At 43.1% G+C, this 17,799-nt stretch overlaps 1 protein-coding gene across 2 annotated transcripts in view; it reads right to left on the minus strand.

Moving 5' to 3' along the window:
* The window catches only part of tbck (TBC1 domain containing kinase), an 84,194-nt gene that overhangs the window by 4,757 nt on the left and 61,638 nt on the right, over positions 1 to 17,799 (minus strand). For both annotated transcript variants that reach the window (XM_066678880.1, XM_066678882.1), the window contains exons 23-24: positions 16,975 to 17,165; positions 2,699 to 2,874 (exon numbers count right to left, since the gene is read on the minus strand). In XM_066678880.1, the coding sequence (XP_066534977.1) occupies positions 2,699 to 2,874; positions 16,975 to 17,165 (367 nt within the window). The remainder of the gene's footprint in view (positions 1 to 2,698; positions 2,875 to 16,974; positions 17,166 to 17,799) is intronic.

Below are 17,799 nucleotides of genomic sequence, written 5' to 3' on the forward strand. Positions count from 1 at the left end.
CAGACAGTCACTCGGAGGAAACCCGCGCAGACACAGGGAGAACACACCACACTCCTCACAGACAGTCACCCGGAGGAAACCCACACAGACACAGGGAGAACACACCACACTTCTCACAAACAGTCTCCCGGAGGAAACCCACGCAGACACAGGGAGAACACACCACACTCCTCACAGACAGTCACCCGGAGGAAACCCACACAGACACAGGGAGAACACACCACACTCCTCACAGACAGCCACCCGGAGGAAACCCACGCAGACACAGGGAGAACACACCACACTCCTCACAGACAGTCACCCGGAGGAAACCCACACAGACACAGGGAGAACACACCACACTCCACAAGCTACATAAATTTGAATAAATTGAATACATTATGCATCTAATTCACAACTGTACTGTTTTATCTGAAATATAGCAGACAAATCTGTAAATTATTGAGAATAAAGTTATAATAAAATGATCATCTAGAAAGATGTTAAAAAAATATCTATAACAGATCTATAACAGATCATTAAAATATTTAATATTCATAAAAAAACAACTAAAACAGAAAAAAATCATATTAAAAAGCATAGGTATTGATCTAAAACCCAGTTTATAAACTATAGCAGAGCTGCAGTAGACTTTACTGCAGTTTGTTCTTTGGATGAATCAGCTCATCTCCGCCGATTAAGCTGATCTATGAATAATGCGGAGGGGTGTGTGTGTCTGTGTGTGTGTGTGTGTGTGTGTGTGTGATATGTTCACTGCTGAAAATACATCTCAGACTCTCCTGAGTGTCTGTAAAAGCCTCCAGAGGCAAAGACAGCCAGCTGACAGAGTGACAGAGCTTCTGCAAAGTTTCAGCGCCACTCTAAAGCACTAGTGGCACGGAAACGAATGCACTGAGGACAGTAGGGAACCCACGATGGAGACAAATGAAAGCAATAAGATGGCCTCTAGGGGCGAGAGAGCGGCAGCCGGGACGGGATTCTGCAAAATTTGACATAATAAGGAAGCTCTCTTAAAGACAGGAGAGGAGAGAGAGCGCAGCAGAGCGGCGCGACCAATCAGTCAGAGGAACGAGGAGGACAGAATGAGTGACCGAGGAGAGCTGGTGGAAGGGAAAAAAGAATCCTACTTTTTAAAGTCCACGCCAAACCAAGAGGAGCTGAAATCACCAGAGTTCTCCAGAGGTCATTAATAAAAGTGTCATGCCGGGACCGCTCAGGAACCCCCAGTCACTCACTCAGCAGCACAAAGAACTAATAATTACACTCACACTGCAAATTACAAAAGAGCAGAGCTTTGACTAACACCAGCAGGCATTCAGATGGTGAAATATTATTTGATTATAGACTGAGACTGATGCCTGAAAAGAGAAAGGAGGAGGAGTGCTGCTTCAGGGGATTAGTGCACTTTAAGCTTTCCACAGACCTCAGAACAGCTCATACTGAAGGTCACTGTGGATGTGATGGGTCTATTTTCCTCTATGTTCATTGTTTGTCCTTCTCTCTTCTAGAAGATCAGTTCCTCCACTGACCGTGTATGACGTCAATTTGAATATGGTGAATCGTTTCAAGTTGGTGTGTTCTCCCCGTGTCCGCGTGGGTTTCCTCCGGGTGACTGTCTGTGAGGAGTGTGGTGTGTTCTCCCTGTGTCCGTTTCAACTGACTCACCCATGACAAACTTAACTAGATTTTTAAACATTTCTGTGAGGATTTGATTGCATCCAGTCACATACGCCTCTCCAGCCGACTCTTGGCACTGAGGACGGTGACTTCTGCCTTTGTTGTGGTTGCCTGTAAAACGTAGCGTAGTCCAGATTTGCAAGTGAGCTGCTACGCAAACATTTTATGTGTAGGACCGGGTCTTTCACACCTTTTTAAGGTGAAGTGGGGAAAGTTAGTGGTGCGTGACGGCAGTAACACACATCTCACGGCCCACTGGCTTCTGTCTGATCCGCTCGTGTTGATTCCCCGGGGAAGAGCCGTGTTTAAGCTCAGCTTCACACTTAATACAAAGCGCTTGACTTTGAGGTCGGTTGTGATGGCCGTGCGTGCCGTGATGTGTTGACAGTGCTGTGCTGTAAGTACACATCCAGTCTCTGACTATATAAATATTAACCAGAGGCTGTTATTAACTGTTGACTGACAGTTAAGACTATAATTCATTACTATTTAAGGTAGTATTCAAACTACTGACCAAACAAAACTAGTACTGTCTTTTCTTTCTACTTTGCTCCGTCACGTCACTGCCCTCTTTGTGACACATTCATTCATTCATTATCTGTAAGCACTTACCCAGTTTAGGGTTGCGGTGGGTCCAGAGCCTACCTGGAATCATTGGGCGCAAGGCGGGAATACACCCTGGAGGGGGCACCTGTTGCAACACTGTGCCACCCCTCTTTGTGACAAACCATATCTTTATTCAAATTGCAGTGAAATAACAAAGTCATATCGCCCCCTGTGCTTCCTGAAAGAGTACTGCAATCTGTCAGACTGAAGGTGTGTGTCATGTAAAGAGTAAAGAGCATTGTAGTAGACTTCTGTTTATGAGTAAATAACAAAGGCGGGAATGTTGACACAAAATATTAAACTTGCTGATTATGTGAAAAAGTTTGACAATTTAGTGCACAATTTCTATTACAGTGAGAAATATATATATATATAGAGAGAGAACATATTTTGAATTCCAGTGCCTAAAGGATACTCCTCAGAGCTCCGGATGTCCACTGCCACAATCTTGGTTTTGACCGTCTTGGGCCTCTTTACTGGAGTCTTGAAATGAACAGCACCGGTTAGCTCACACAGGTCAATCAGATCCTCAGCGGAAATACGAGGGGAAATCTCAGCCTTCAGCTCAGACAGCTTCAGAGGCTCACGAGACTGAGAGAGAGAGAGAGATGCTTACAGACAGGACTAAGAAATGCATTAAAGAAAGAAATCAATGCCACTGCTCTAAGCAGAACAATAACTTAGTTTCAAAACCCAAAAAACTCCGTCTTAAACTGGTTAGAGCAAAATGAAGAAGTAGTAGTTCATTCTGTTCCTTAGAACTTTACTCAATTATCTCCCCAATATCAATCATGGCTAATCACTACTGCTGTTTGAAGCCCCCCAACTGTGCAACTCCATCTAGTCACTGTGCTTCTATCGAGACACGAGAATTTAGTCACGGCATGTGCTACTGCAATGTCAATCAATCATTGGCTTTTTTTGTGTTATCCAAGACTATTTCTATCAGTACGGACCACTCTGTATTGAGGAGGGGTCTCAGACTCCTCAGTGTCTCTACTGAAAGTGGTCTGAGAGAGTTCTGTTCCCAAAAGGAGGCATCGGACAGTCTTTTGTGTTGACATTTGTTTTAGGTGAACACCACAGGCCATTTCTGTACTAACAGTGCCCCCTTGTGGAGAATCTCCAGCCTGCTAAACACGAGTGAGTGAGTGTAAGTCACTCACTTATTTATATATCATGTTTACTTTAAATATAATGAATAAAAAGGTTTATTCTGACTTTACATATGTGAGTGAACGACAGAGAGCTTGGAACAACAGGAGGGAACAACAGGAGAGACAGCTACCTAGAAAAACGGGAAGAGAGCGAGACAGACGTGTGGGGGGTAATTGTGTCTCAGGGCTGGCTGAGCTGCGGACATGTGAATTTATAGCCCCGCCACACACTGCATCATCAGAGAGAGGGCTGATGTCAAACAGCAGAACAGAGAAAAAGTGCTCCAGGAGGGAAATGAAATGCTGCTGAGAGACATTACAGACACGAAGAGGCTCTCATTCACTTTAACCCTGGAGCATTTGTGTCATCATCACCTGCGACATTAAACAGGGATGGGAGAGCTCATTCTCACACTGGTCACTGCTGAATATTCAGAGATGCAGGGTGGGTGAGGGGACTGACCGCCACACTGCCTTGGAGGACTGCATTTTAAGGGGATTACTCAGGAACTTCTAATCCTTTTAAAGAGTAAAACTGGCTTAAACACTGAAAGGTCACTATATTCCTTAACCACACTCGGTAAGTTTCCTTTTCAGAAGATGCCCTCACGCCAAACGTGGGCAGCACAGAGTGGGCCAGAGGTTCAGAGGTCACCCTGTGACCATTTCAATACATATACAGGAGGTCCTCGGGTTACGTCAGTCTCGTGTTACAATGTTTCGTGGTTACGACACATCTCCCATTTACTGTTTCGACTTAAGTGGTTTTGCGTCGTAAACGTCGTAACGCGAACTTCCTGTTTGGTGTGCGTGGCGCGGCGGAAGAATACACGGTTACGCGGCTCGGGACCAAGGAGGATAGGTGTTAGGATAGGATAAGTGCTTACAGTATGTTATTTACGTACAGTATGTACGTATGTTCCGACTTACACCGAAAATCGGTTTACGACGCGACATAGGAACGGATCAATGTCGTAAGTCGAGGACCCCCTGTATTATATATATTCCAGGCAGCATGGTGGCATAGTAAGTAGTGTCGTAGGGTCCTAGGGCTGTGGGTTCAATCCCCCACTCGAGTCATTCTGTGGGGTGTGTTCTCCCAGTGTCTGCCTGGGTTTCCTCCTCCAGCCCAGGGACTGAGTGTCCCCTGTCCTAAAAAATGAATGGAAATATCAGCAAATGATTATATTCCATATTAATGATTCAGTTAGAATTCAGTTCTCTTATAAATCAGAAATCAGATATTCCTATCAATAATCAATAATCTAGCCTCTCCTTAATAATATGAATGGCAATTTAAAGGGTTCCACTCTCAGAAACTAGTGCAATGCATCCTGCAATAAAAGCAAGAAGCCTCTTCCATAAACACTGCAGAATGCAGAGTTTCACATACTGATTTAAGAACATGTAAGAAAACTACAGCCATGAAATATAACATTTCTGAGGTCCTTGAACATGCCCATGTGCCTAACTCAATGTTACTCAATGTTTTTATCAATATCTTTGCAATGAAATAAAAGTCAAACTTTTCCTGAAGCCGTACAATCTTCTCTTTCCATTCCGTCTTGTCACGAGGTCGTACGTGACACAGATCTGAAGTTACGAGGCCGTGAAGACGGGTTGAGAAGCAAGAGATACGGGTCATCCACCCCTCACTCTGTGTAACTGTTAGATTTGTGTGTCTGTCTACATTTTATGTGAAACCAATTGACACACTTGAGCAAATATATGCTTTCACAGGAGATATTCGAAAATTGGAATAGAAGGATGGATGCTTTTTGTTCACAGAGCGCTTCATCAAACAGGGCCTCGTTACAGACAGAGCTGGGTCTGTTCTGAGCAGTGTAACATGAAACAGATGGAGATCAAGTGCACTTCAAGGTAAAGATATGCAAATATAGATTAATGCCTTTAGACCACAATGAACATTAATGTAGGTGGCAGTGTAGCGTTGTTAGGGTGGGAACAAATTGTGTGTGAAATTTCTTGACCGGTCCGATCGCTCACAAAGCCACAGCTTAATGTAGGGTGTGACGGTCCAATATACAATAAGCCAATGTCTTAAATGTCTTAAACCTTTGGATGTAAGGGAATGTAAAATGTACTGCCTACATCTGCAAGAAGCATCCAGATGTGCTGTGCATCTGCAGAGAAAACTGAGGAGAATTGTAAAGGAGAAGCAGTTTAACTAATTTTGCAGTGCTATTAATTGTACTCTTGGGTATTCTCCAGTTTCTGAGGCAGCTATTGTTACAACTGGGCACTTAAAAGCAACATCTACAATTGTGGGGAAGTGCAGCTCTCTCTGTTTTGTTTACGCTCAGAAGCTCTGTGCCTTTTAAGGTGGAACAGTATATTTGAGGAGAAAAGAAGACTTGTTTGTACGTGGCTGAGGCTTAATTTGTAAGTTTTCATTCACTGTGTGATTTACCACAGAAATGCAGTGTGTTTACTTTCATGCATTTAGCGCTCGCCTGAATTACGAGTCAGTTCCAACCTAAATATAACTATTTATATATTCTAAACCAACAAAAAAATAAGTCAATATCCTCAGCACGGTGCAGGAATAAAGCAGTATCCTCATCTCTTTTTCATGGTTATCACCATTGGCATATCTCCCCACTGTTTCTCTGCTATGAGCAGAAAGAGAAAGCCTAGCATGTCTGACTGAGCTCCTTTGTTTTTTTATTGACAAAAGGGTTTTGTTAATAGATTAGCCCTGTTTCCAGCACACACACAGACTGGAGAGCACTGAATGAGTGAGGAAAACTTGATATACTTTATATATTAAACTAAGTCATCCTTAGATATGTTTCCATGGCCCTGCAAGACAAGTAATACTGTAGCTACTTGGAAAACAGCAGTGATGCAGTCATCTCACATCAATAACTAAGAAAAGACAATTACCACCAGCTCTGCTTCTATTAGATGCCGGCCGGAACAAACCCCACACATGAAAAATGCTGAGACAAGGAAAAGGCCTTTTAAAAATTCCTCCATCACAGTGACTGACAGCACTGGAACCCTTTATGAGAAAACATTTGCTAACCCTTTGAATTTATTAGAATAGTGGAGTGCCACCTTCCTCTAAGGCACTGTTGGTACAGGATTAGTTTTACACATGGAGATTAGATAATAACATTTTACTGCTGGGACACTGGGGATGTTTATGACCCATTCACTCGGGATCTTATTATAAATACAGAAGTGCAGTTGAATACTTGAGTAACAAACTTCAGATTTCAGTATACAACACACTGTGAAATAGTCATAATTCAGCACATTCACAATTCTTTGGTTCTTGTAACCCCCACAACTACAATAAACTACCGCAGCATATGTATAAAACAATCAGGTGACATAATCCCATTTGTCCAGGACTTTTACTGTGTATAATAAACACGCTACAAATAAAATAAAGACCACCACATAAAGAAAAGACCTTACCTTTTCTGCTTATACAGGAGGTACCGAGTTACGATGCTTCGTGGTTACGACACGTCTCCCATTTACTGTATAAAGCCTTGTTTCGACTTAAGTGGTTTTGCGCCGTAAACGTCGTAACGTGAACTTCGTGTTTGGTGTACGCGGCGTGGTGGAAGAATACACGGTTACGCGGCTCGGGACCGAGGAGGATAGGTGTTAGGATAGGATAAGTGCGTACAGTATGTTATCTACGTACAGTATGTACGTATGTTCCGACTTCGAAAAATCGGTTTACGACATGACGTAGGAACGGATCAAGGTCGTAAGTCGAGGACCCCCTGTATAAACAAATCCTGCTCCTTTGGATGGCATTTCTCTCGTCATCAGGGGTTAATAAAAATTTCTTACGACACAAATTTTCACATTTTGATTGCTTATTAAAAAATAAAAATAAAAAATATTACTAAATTAGTTCATTTAAAAATAAATAAATAATCAGAGAATGAAAAAAGACATACTTTTTATTTATTTTTGCAATCTCGCAGGGGCCCAACCTGAAATTCATGCTTTTTTCCTATACAAAGGCAAATCCACCTTTTTTTTAATGTCACAGACACACTCTCACTGTTCCTTAGACACCTTCATTGGTCCCACATTGACTGTGATGTATCAAAACCCTGAGGAACACCCTCCACCATACTTCACGGATGAGATTTGAGTGGTTTGCCCTCAAATATAACTCTGTGAATATAAACCAAAAAGTTCGTGTCGTGTCTCCCAGCAGTTCCTGTAGTGATGTTGAAAGTCCAGGTTGTCTATAGCTAAGTTGAGACAGGCATCAAGGTTTTCTTTTTCTTTATTCCATCTTTTGAGCATGCAGTGCTTGCCCCCAGGGGTAACCGCTATTGAATACCATTTTTGCTCAGGGTTTGTCTTATGGGAGAGGTGTGAATGCACACATTTTCAAGCGGCATGACAATGATAAAAGTTGACTACATGCTCAGCTGTCACCCTAGGGTATTTTGTCACTTTTTTTGAAGATTGCATGGCGTGTCCTTGCACAGATCTTTGTAGGACACACACTCACAGGGAGAACAGCCACTGAATTTCTTCCATTAGTAAACTCTGCATGACTGGGCACTGGTGGAGGCAGAAGCCCTTGGATACTTTATTTTTGTAGATCTTTCGGGATTTTCAACTATAACAGCTTTATTTGGATGTAATACCCAAAAATCAATCTACATCTATTGCACCATATTTCATGTAAAGCACATGAGGCCAGTGCCCAGTATTATCCCAGCTTTGTTAATATTCAGTAACAGCACCAGCTTGAGTGTGATATTGTTAATATGACAGTTCTACAGCCAGCATTTATTAGTTACAACCACTTTTATTAGTTATTATTTAGTCCATCTGCAACAACGAATAATCATATGTTAGTTTATTTATTTGGCTCTGCCTACGTAAAATAGTTTAAGCACATAACCTGGAGTGAAGCAGGTCCATCACTACAGAGAACACAGCCCATACTTCAGGGCTTTACAGCACTGTATTTTGATGCTTGTCATGGTGACCTTGGACTCGTGTGACTGCTCCAGAATGTTTCATTCTTTTAGTGGTAATATATTTCTCTGGAGGCTTTATATGCTGTGGTGTGCAGAGCTGAACTCCAGTGTTGACCGATAAAACAATTCTAACATCACACTTAAAAAGAGGTATCTACAAACATTTTGGAAGGATGGTGTTCTTCTAAAACAGTGTATTGAGTGTCTTGGAAACGTGGCCAACACCCCAGTAAACAAGGAACGTCCCTGGACGTTCAAAATAGGTCTAAAAGTAGTCTGTCCGTCAAGGACATATTTTAAACGTCAATGGACGTCCAAAATCCCTCTTAATAAGTTAGTTAAGTGGTGACCAATCGATAACGTCAGTGGACGTGCAAAATGCGTTTAATACAAGTAATTTATTTCGGGACCAATTAATAACGTCAACGGACGTCCAAAATGCGTCTAATAGTCGTCTTTTCAATGTCTGTGTTTGGACGTCTTTTCAGCTTTCATTTTCAACCTTAAGAGAACGTTGATTAGACGGTAGTCATTACGTTATTTCACTGTTTGAATCAACGGCTAATTGTTTACTGGGTTTACTAATGCAATTTTTCCACTGCATGGTACCTACTCAACGTGGCTTAGTTTTACTATGGCGCTTTGCTTTTCCACTAGGCAAATTTGGGCCCTGGAACCAGGTACTTTTTTTTAGTCCCTTCTCGCTTGTGGTTCCAAAAAAGGAAGAGTATGTGTATGAGTACGAAATGTGACAGATAAACCTTGCAGAACACTGATTGGACTTGCCGTATGTAAAATCTCTAAGCTACAGTAGAAATCGCATTTGTTTTCATCCGACTCACAACGGCAACCGAGAGAATTACACTGTGCTCTTTTGAAGAGGTTCAAATGCTCCGTGGAGTTGTGGTTGACGAATGACAACGCGACAAGGAATGAAAAATACTGATATCTCTGAACGGAGTACTCAGCCCCAAAATACAACAACAAACAAATACACAATGAGAAAACGACGTTCAAAGTTACCGCAGCTGTTGTTGTGGTTTTAAAGCTCTTGCTTACATTAGAGATAGTGTTTAGAAACATCAAAGGCTACATTTCGGGGGGTAGCTACACTAAAGGAAGAGCGACCAGGGACCATGTCCCAAAAGTGTGTAGAGCCGAGCCGAGCCGAGTAAGTACCATGCAATGGAAAAGAACCGCAAAATATTGTGTTGGTTTCATTTGTCAGCATGAAACCAACACAATATATACACATCGTATACACTATATACGATAATCTCATTCATAGGAGAGCAAGGCATTCATGTAGACATGACACTTTGTTTATTTTATCAGATATTAATATTTGAACCATGAAACTGACAGCAATGGAAGTGGCAGAATGAATGTGCTCATGGCCTTCAGTGTAATACTGCAACATCAGTGCAAATGACTCGCATAATTTCCACCCTTGCCGCTAGTCAATAAACTTGTCACCTAATTTGACATGAGCAGTTCCTTATACCCTGCCCCCACCTCCTCCACCTCCTCCTCCTCTTCTCCCCTTCATTGCCCTGCTGCTGGAGATGTCTGAGCAGATATCAGACAGTTAGTCAGGATATCAAGATGAGGAGAGGAGACATGCCCTTTGGGAAGTGCTGACTCATGGCCCTCGCAGTTATACGAATCAATTACTTGCAACACTGCCACCCTTCTGATGAGCGGACAGGCTTCTGAAGAGTGGCTTCTTCGCAGGTTTTGGGGACTATTTACTGAGCCATTGTTTGAACTACAGTAGAATAAAGCCCTTCCTGTGATTAAGCTCCTTTTTCAAAGACAGTGCCTTTGCTACCCTGCGATCCAGACCCGGAGGATCTCTGTCACTCAAGCAGTTAGGAGCAGATCCCTCAGTGGTGGGTTAAACAAATTGCACTTGGCAGTTTTTTGATGACACAAAGCAGAGCCCCTCAGTTTTTGGCCACACTTCTGACCCACTTTTTAACAGTACAACACAAACAAGAGCCCATCAGGAAGAGGCATACTTACCGAGCCTGTCAAAACTGATCCAGAATCAGATACATCTACAGGCTGCATCATATGGACAAAACACTACTTATACTGCAGCATACTGTGATTGTGATATACCTAGTGATTTTTCATTAGAAATAGTTCTATTATGATGGATGCCATCAACATCTTCATTCATCAAAAAAAACTGACAGAAACACCTGGTCATTATGCTCCCAGTCTCATTTACATATTGCAATACCTCATCTTGCAATACACTGAGAAGACAGCTCTACATTATATATCTGAAATGGATCTTTGTTTATTTTATGGCTCTGGTTGTGATCAGAGGAGGATCGGGTCCAAATTGTAAGCGTTGTTTGCTATCGTAGGTTCTCAGAGAGCTTTTCCTTGCCTCTGTTGCCTCATTTTGGGCCAGGACCTAGAATTCTGTGAAGCTGCTTTGAGTTGTATAAAGTGCTCTGTAAATAAAACTAAACTGAACTCAATTTCAAAGCCTGTAGATGTCCATAAGTCATTTAAAAATATAAACAAATATATGATTTTTGGCAAATGGAAAAAAGAAGAAGGTGCTTCCCTTAGAACAATGGACTGGCTGCTCCAGAACCCAGATTATTTGGACTGTGAGAAGTAGGAAATGCATCCAAATACTAAGAATGAACTCTGGAGGTCTGGAAACATATTTCCCACAAAGAACGGAAGGTGCCATAAAGGTAAAGGCTGAAGAAACAAAACACAGTTTACACAAGAACAACATTTATGTTCGTTTTGACTAGAAATTAAAATGTTCAAAGTCAGGACACACAGGCAACATTTGCCCCCTCTTTACCACTCGTAAATGTCTCACAAATGACTCTACCAACAGGGAGTCAAATACAAGAGAGTCGATTATTTGACTCTGATGAATCAGGGAGCACTTTGGAAACTATACGTGTGACTGTTGAAATATTAAAACTGAGGAAACTCTTTTTTAAGAAGGTTTCTTGTCTGCTTTATGTAAAAATGTAGTGTTGTCTTGGTTTAAATCAAATGGAACCAAGGAGTCGATTCCATCAAGGACTCAAGATTCCGAGTGGACTCCACAAAAGCTGCTGTTTGCTATCCCTACGTTAACGTTACTACGTGATACTAAAAGCATGCCGAGATATGTAGATCTAGGTGTATCGTGTTAGTCATTTAGTTCCATTTCCAGAAAACCATGAGTGATCACCCCCTTGATGCAAGTCCCAAATGACTGTAGTCACCTATGACTGCATCCTTCAGGGTGTCAACTGTAAAACTGATTCCAGATCAGCTGTCCTGCTTATAATAAATCTGAAATGTATAATCTTTATAGGAGTTCGTGTGCAAGTGCGAGTAGAGTGTTCTTGAGAATAGTTGAGTGCATGGCGTACAGAGAAACCGGGGCTAGAACTCCTCCATGTGACTGACGTTCCGCAGCATAGAGATGGAAGTGGATACGGATGACTGCAGCACTGCAATCCCAGCCATCAGGCTGCGTTCAGCCGCAGAGTGGCGGAAGATTAGGACAATCACTTCGGCACACACACTAGATGAGCAGACGAGAGTGTTTGTGCAGAGCTGAGCAAGTTTAGGCCAGCTGCCTATGGAAGGCAAACAGCAGTGGGGCAAACCTGGCAGAGATAAAAGCTTTCTCTTTCTCCCTCTCCGTCGCTCTGGGAACATCAAATGAGTCTCCACAGATAGTGTGTGAAATTGGAGAGACATTCTTGCTCTGTATAGATCTGCTGTAACTAGATACAGCAATTCCCACCGAGTGTTTTTCAATCTTCAACAAATGGTTTGAAATACAATTTGGATGACCATTTAGGTTACAACCGAGACAGTAATGATAATACGGCCCCTCGGAAAACAAGGACAAGTACCCACTGGTGCTGAAGACACTGCGTGTACACAAGCCCCACAAGAAGAACCATACAGACCAGAGACAAAAGAGCATACTTGACGCAGGTGTGACCCTACTGTCTAGGACGCTGGGGACGTGTATTACAGATCTAACGAAGAACAACGCGGCTTATAATGCATCATTAAACACCAAGAAGAAGTGACAATGACAGCATATTAAAAGATTAATCTCAGCTGCAGAAGAAGAGACGGAATGTCAACAGGGAGTACAGCAGATAATCAATCAAGCCAGAGTCAGTCTGTGAGAGAGTCACAAGGTCAGGCTGAGGTCGAGTCTGGACTGGGGCAGAGATTGGTTTGAGGTTAGAGTTTTAGACAGGGTTTGGGTGGAGTTTGAGCTGAGCTAGCGGCAGAGTTTGGTCGTTCAAGGAGATTTTAAAGTTTGGTAGTGGACTGAGAAAAGCCAGGGGTTTGGGATCAATTTGAGTACATTATTTGAAGAGTCTTATCAGGTATGGATAGAATATGCTGATAGTGTAAGGGTAAGACTTGCGCTCGAGCTTGGCAGAGTTTGGGTAAGGTTTGGGGTAGGGTATATTCGTCAGCGCCTCCTAGAACTTGGACAGAGTTTTGATGAGTGTCAGTAAGAGACAGGCTGAGCTTGGTAGAGTTTGGGTAAGTGTTGGTAATACGAATATGTTATTGTTATAATGACTATTACGCTTCAATATTCTTCTCTGAACACATCATGGATATCACCAGTAATTAAAGAACACTCACCAGGTACATGCTTCATTACAAAGCCTTGTTTAACTGAATTTAGTGCCATGTAGTGTCTGAAAAATACAAGGTACATTTATAAGTGCTGTCTACCGATTAAAAAATGATCACATTTGTTAATAACATTTGTCCTTTTTCATAAACCTGAAACATTTAATAATGTTTATTCATTCATTCATTATCTGTAACCCTTATCCAGTTCAGGGTTGCAGTGGGTCCAGAGCCTACCTGGAATCATTGGGCGCAAGGCGGGAATACACCCTGGAGGGAGCGCCTGTACTTCACAGGGTAACTCACACATTCACTCACACCTACGGACACTTTTGAGTCGCCAATCCACCTACCAACGTGTGTTTTTGGACCCTGGGAGGAAACTGGGGCACCCGGAGGAAACCCACACAGACACAGGGAGAACACACCACACTCCTCACAAACAGTCACCTGGAGGAAACCCACACAGACACAGGGAGAACACACCAAACTCCTCACAGTCACCCGGAGCGTGAATCGAACCCACAACCTCCACGTCCCTGGAGCTGTGTGACTGCGACACCTACCTGCTGCACCACAATGCCGCCCTTTAGTAACGTTTATGGCTATTTGAATGTAAAATAAAAATATGTAAATTCAACATGATGGGTTTAAAATAATCATGATTAATTACAAATTTAAACATTGTGTTTTTGGGCTGGATGTTAATAAATGTGTACCGTGAAATACATGACACACTGGCAAGAGGAAACCTTTTTTTTTTTTTTGCTTGTTTACCTTATTACAATATGTCAGTGTCATTTTGATAATCTCTTAATTAGAATCTTAATCTGCTGAGTAAATCTTTCAGGGGGAGCTTAAGCACTGAAACATGACGAGGCTTGGACACAGAAGACTTAATGGAGAAAATGAACACTACTGCAGCGCAGCTTGTGGTTTAACAATAAAACACCTCTGTATTACAGTTTTTAAAAAGATAAACAGGTGGATTAAGCAAAATAGCAGCTGTGTGTGTGTGTATGTGTGTGTGTGTGAGAGAGTAAATGCATTATCTTTGACAGCACTAATATTTACCCTGTACTAACTCAATATCGTGATATACACTGAACGATCACTGGATTAGGAACACTTACCTTGTATCTACAATCATTGTCCATTGTATCAGCTCCGCTCACCATCCAGGAGCACTTCATAGTTCTACAATTACAGACGGTGTTCTACCCATTTCTCTGCATACATTCTTACTCCATTTCACAGAGCAGGCATGATTGGAGTGGTGGATCATTCTCAGTGTTGCAGTGGTGGTGTGTTAGTGTGTGTTGCGCTGGTATGAGTGGATCAGACACAGAAGTGCTTCTTGAGTTTTTAAACACTCGCAGTCCACTCCTACCTCATTGCTCTACCTTTTGTAGATGTCAAATCAGTCACGGTTGCGGCACAGTGTGTGTTGGTCGTCCTCTAGTCCTTCATCAGTGGACACAAGACGTTGGATGTTTTTGGTTGGTGCACTATTCTCAGTCCGGCTGTGACACTGAGAGGTTTAAAACTCTAGCAGCACTGCTGTGTCTGATCCACTCGTACCAGCAACACAAAGACTAACACGTCACCGCCACGTCAGGATCCACCACCCAAATCATACCAGCTCTTTGGGGGTCCTGTGAAGAGCAGGGTGAAACAGGTGGACTACAGTCTGCTCCTGTGTGGTCAGTGGAGTTGATAAAATGGAGAACGAATGTAGAAACAAGGTAGGCGTTCCTAATGCCGTGATTTGAATAACACTGGGGTTAAGGATTGTGGTTAGAGTTTAGGTCCAGACTGTTTAAATCCAGTCCTGATAAAGTCTTTGTACAGTCTGACAGAGGGTGGGCAGGCGCCAAGAGGCCAGACATGTTTATGAGAAAGCCTGAGCCCTCTGCGTGCATGTTAACAAGCCTCTGAGCCCTGCCTCCATCCGGGAAGCCTACCCAGGCTCCACCATAAATAAAGACTTTCACCAGCAGAATAATGGCAGGGGTCTAGCACACGGAGGACGGAAATATACGGCACCTTCACGGATCAGCAGCACTGGGAAAGCCACTGATTTTAGCGTGTAATGACACCAGTGTCGGTCTGAAAGGAGAAGAGAGCCCACAAAATGGCCGCCTCCTTTTTTTTACCCATCCAACAAACGTTAAGGAGAGATTTATTGGCGTCATACACGGTCTGTTTTGACCAAGCTGACCCCCATGTAGTTCTCAGAAGTCACACCTCATTAACAGGTACACTCGGCGTACGATTTCATTAGCCAGAACCGGACGGTGTCACCACACGGGTCACAGTTGGTCAGTAATTACCTTTGAACCACATCAAGGTTGTGCAAACCAAGAGGGTTCAGGCGAGCGGGAGGTAAATGTAGAACGCATTAGCGATTCACAGGTCTGCTGGTGGTTCCGAGAAATATGAAAATGATGAAATCCGAATCCAACCTGAGCCTGCGCTGTAAAAAACACAAGGAACAACATCGCTTTGAACAGCGCTTCTTTAAACATTAATATTGCAAATGTTCTCAGTGTGGTTTTTGAACCGACGTACGTAACAGCAGCCTGCGGCGGAAATAGTCTCCTTCTGAAGTAAGGTCTTAGGAAAAGCTCCAAACAACAGAGAGATTATGAGGAAAGCTCTTAAACTGAAGGCTAAATAAAAACAGAAATTGCAGGTATGTGAACCTGACCTGGTTGCCAGGGCTGTCCAAGGCCATTAATGAGCACATACCATGTGTTTATTATTTAATAACACCTCTAAAACAAGTGTACGATATTGGGAAAACATCTATTTCAGTGCTGGAAGTTCTAGAAGCATGGGATTCGAATGAACCCTGTGGAGATGGTGAGGTGCAGAGTTTACCATATCCCAGTGTTTATTGCCAATTCTGAGCTGATATCTAAAGAATGAATCTCCTGACACAGATAAACCCTACTCATGAGCTGAATTAGACTTGGAGTGAGTTGGATGGCAATTTAGTAAAGCACTAGTCTCTATTTGTGTCCAGAAAACCAGCCCTTTATTGACTGGCGGCTATAAGCTCAATAAGCCTCTGATTAAATCTCTTAACAAGGTCCACAATAAACTCGAGAGTGAACTCCTTACTCTCTCAGAACACAACAGATGGGCCAAGTGAAGGGGTGTGGTGCTTTACTTCAAACTGCAAGGCCAGTCCTGGCTACTTGTGAAGTAGTTAGCAAACAGTACAAATTATTTAAAGGATCACCAGGGCTCCTGTTATAGTTTCATTCTCTGTCCTGAAGTCAAGTGAAACAGGAAGGAAGGATAAGGAGGTGTAGGGGGGTGGAGGATTCATAAAGGTAAGTGAAATTACTACCTACCGTTCCTTTAAACAGTGTTTTGAATAGTTTTATTTTTCCATTTAAAGTAGCAGTAAGTGATTGGCCCCAGATAGAAGCCATTCAGCTTCCTTAGATTGGGCGCCCCACATAAAACAGGTTTAGTTCAGTATTTCTGACACATCCAGGCGTCACCACTAGGTGCCAGATTCCTCATGTTTATTTCTGTACTGAGATAGTCTTAGCTTTGGAGGCAGTCATGGCCCGGTGGTTAGGGAACTAGGCTTGTAACTGGAAGGTTGCCAGTTAAGAAGTGCTCTTGAGTACCCTTGAGCAAGGCACCTAACCCCCAACTGCCCCCTGGGCGCCATAGCTAGGGCTGTCCCCCGCGCCGGGCATGTGTGCTCACTGCCCCCTAGTGTTCGGTAGTGTGCACGGATTGGGTTAAATGCCGAGAACAAATTCCTGTGTGTTCAAGCACAGTGGCCAATAAAGTGATTCTAACTCTAATTTGTGCTGTTATTATTTTGTAAAAGGTCGTTTTGAAAAGCCACCCTGACGCCCCTTGAGCACACTCACCAGGTCTGTGTTGGGTAGGTCTTGGTATTCTGACGTGTAGAAGGCGGGGCTTTTCCCGAAGCTGCTGCTGCTGCTGCTGGTGATGTCACCTGTAGGTTTGGGGGGCTGGGCGTGCTGGCGGTACGTGGCACTTTTAGGGGTCCAGCAGAACAGGTTGATGGATTCCCGGACACAGCGCTCGATATCAATCTCTACAGGAGAAAAGGTGAGGGGTTTATAGATTAGAGGAATGTGTGAGAGTTTGTGGTGCTTTGTTCACAGAGGCTCTTTCTGACAGAGAGATCAAGGAAAGCACATCTGTATCGTTTAAATATTACAGGGATATAACAGACACATGATCTGACTCTCCTAGTCACTCAAACACTCACAACTGTGGAATATTTCACACTCAACCAGTCACTCACACACACCTGCGGATAAGTTCACACACTCAACCAGATACTAACACACACACCTGTGGATAATTTCACACACTCACCCAGTCACTCACACTCACACACACCTGCGGATAAGTTCACACACTCACCCAGATACTCACACTTACACCTGTGGACAATTTCACACACTCACCCAGTCACTCACACACTCACTCAGTCACTCACACACTCACTCAGTCAGTCACTCACACTTACACCTGTGGACAATTTCACACACTCACCCAGTCACTCACACACTCACCCAGTCACTCACTCACCCAGTCACTCACTCACACACTCAGTCACTCACCCAGTCACTCACACACTCACCCAGTCACTCACCCAGATACTCACACTTACACCTGTGGACAATTTCACACACTCACCCAGTCACTCACACACTCACTCA

Source organism: Hoplias malabaricus, chromosome 8 (assembly GCF_029633855.1).
Source record: "Hoplias malabaricus isolate fHopMal1 chromosome 8, fHopMal1.hap1, whole genome shotgun sequence".
In the NCBI taxonomy this organism is placed as follows: domain Eukaryota; kingdom Metazoa; phylum Chordata; class Actinopteri; order Characiformes; family Erythrinidae; genus Hoplias; species Hoplias malabaricus.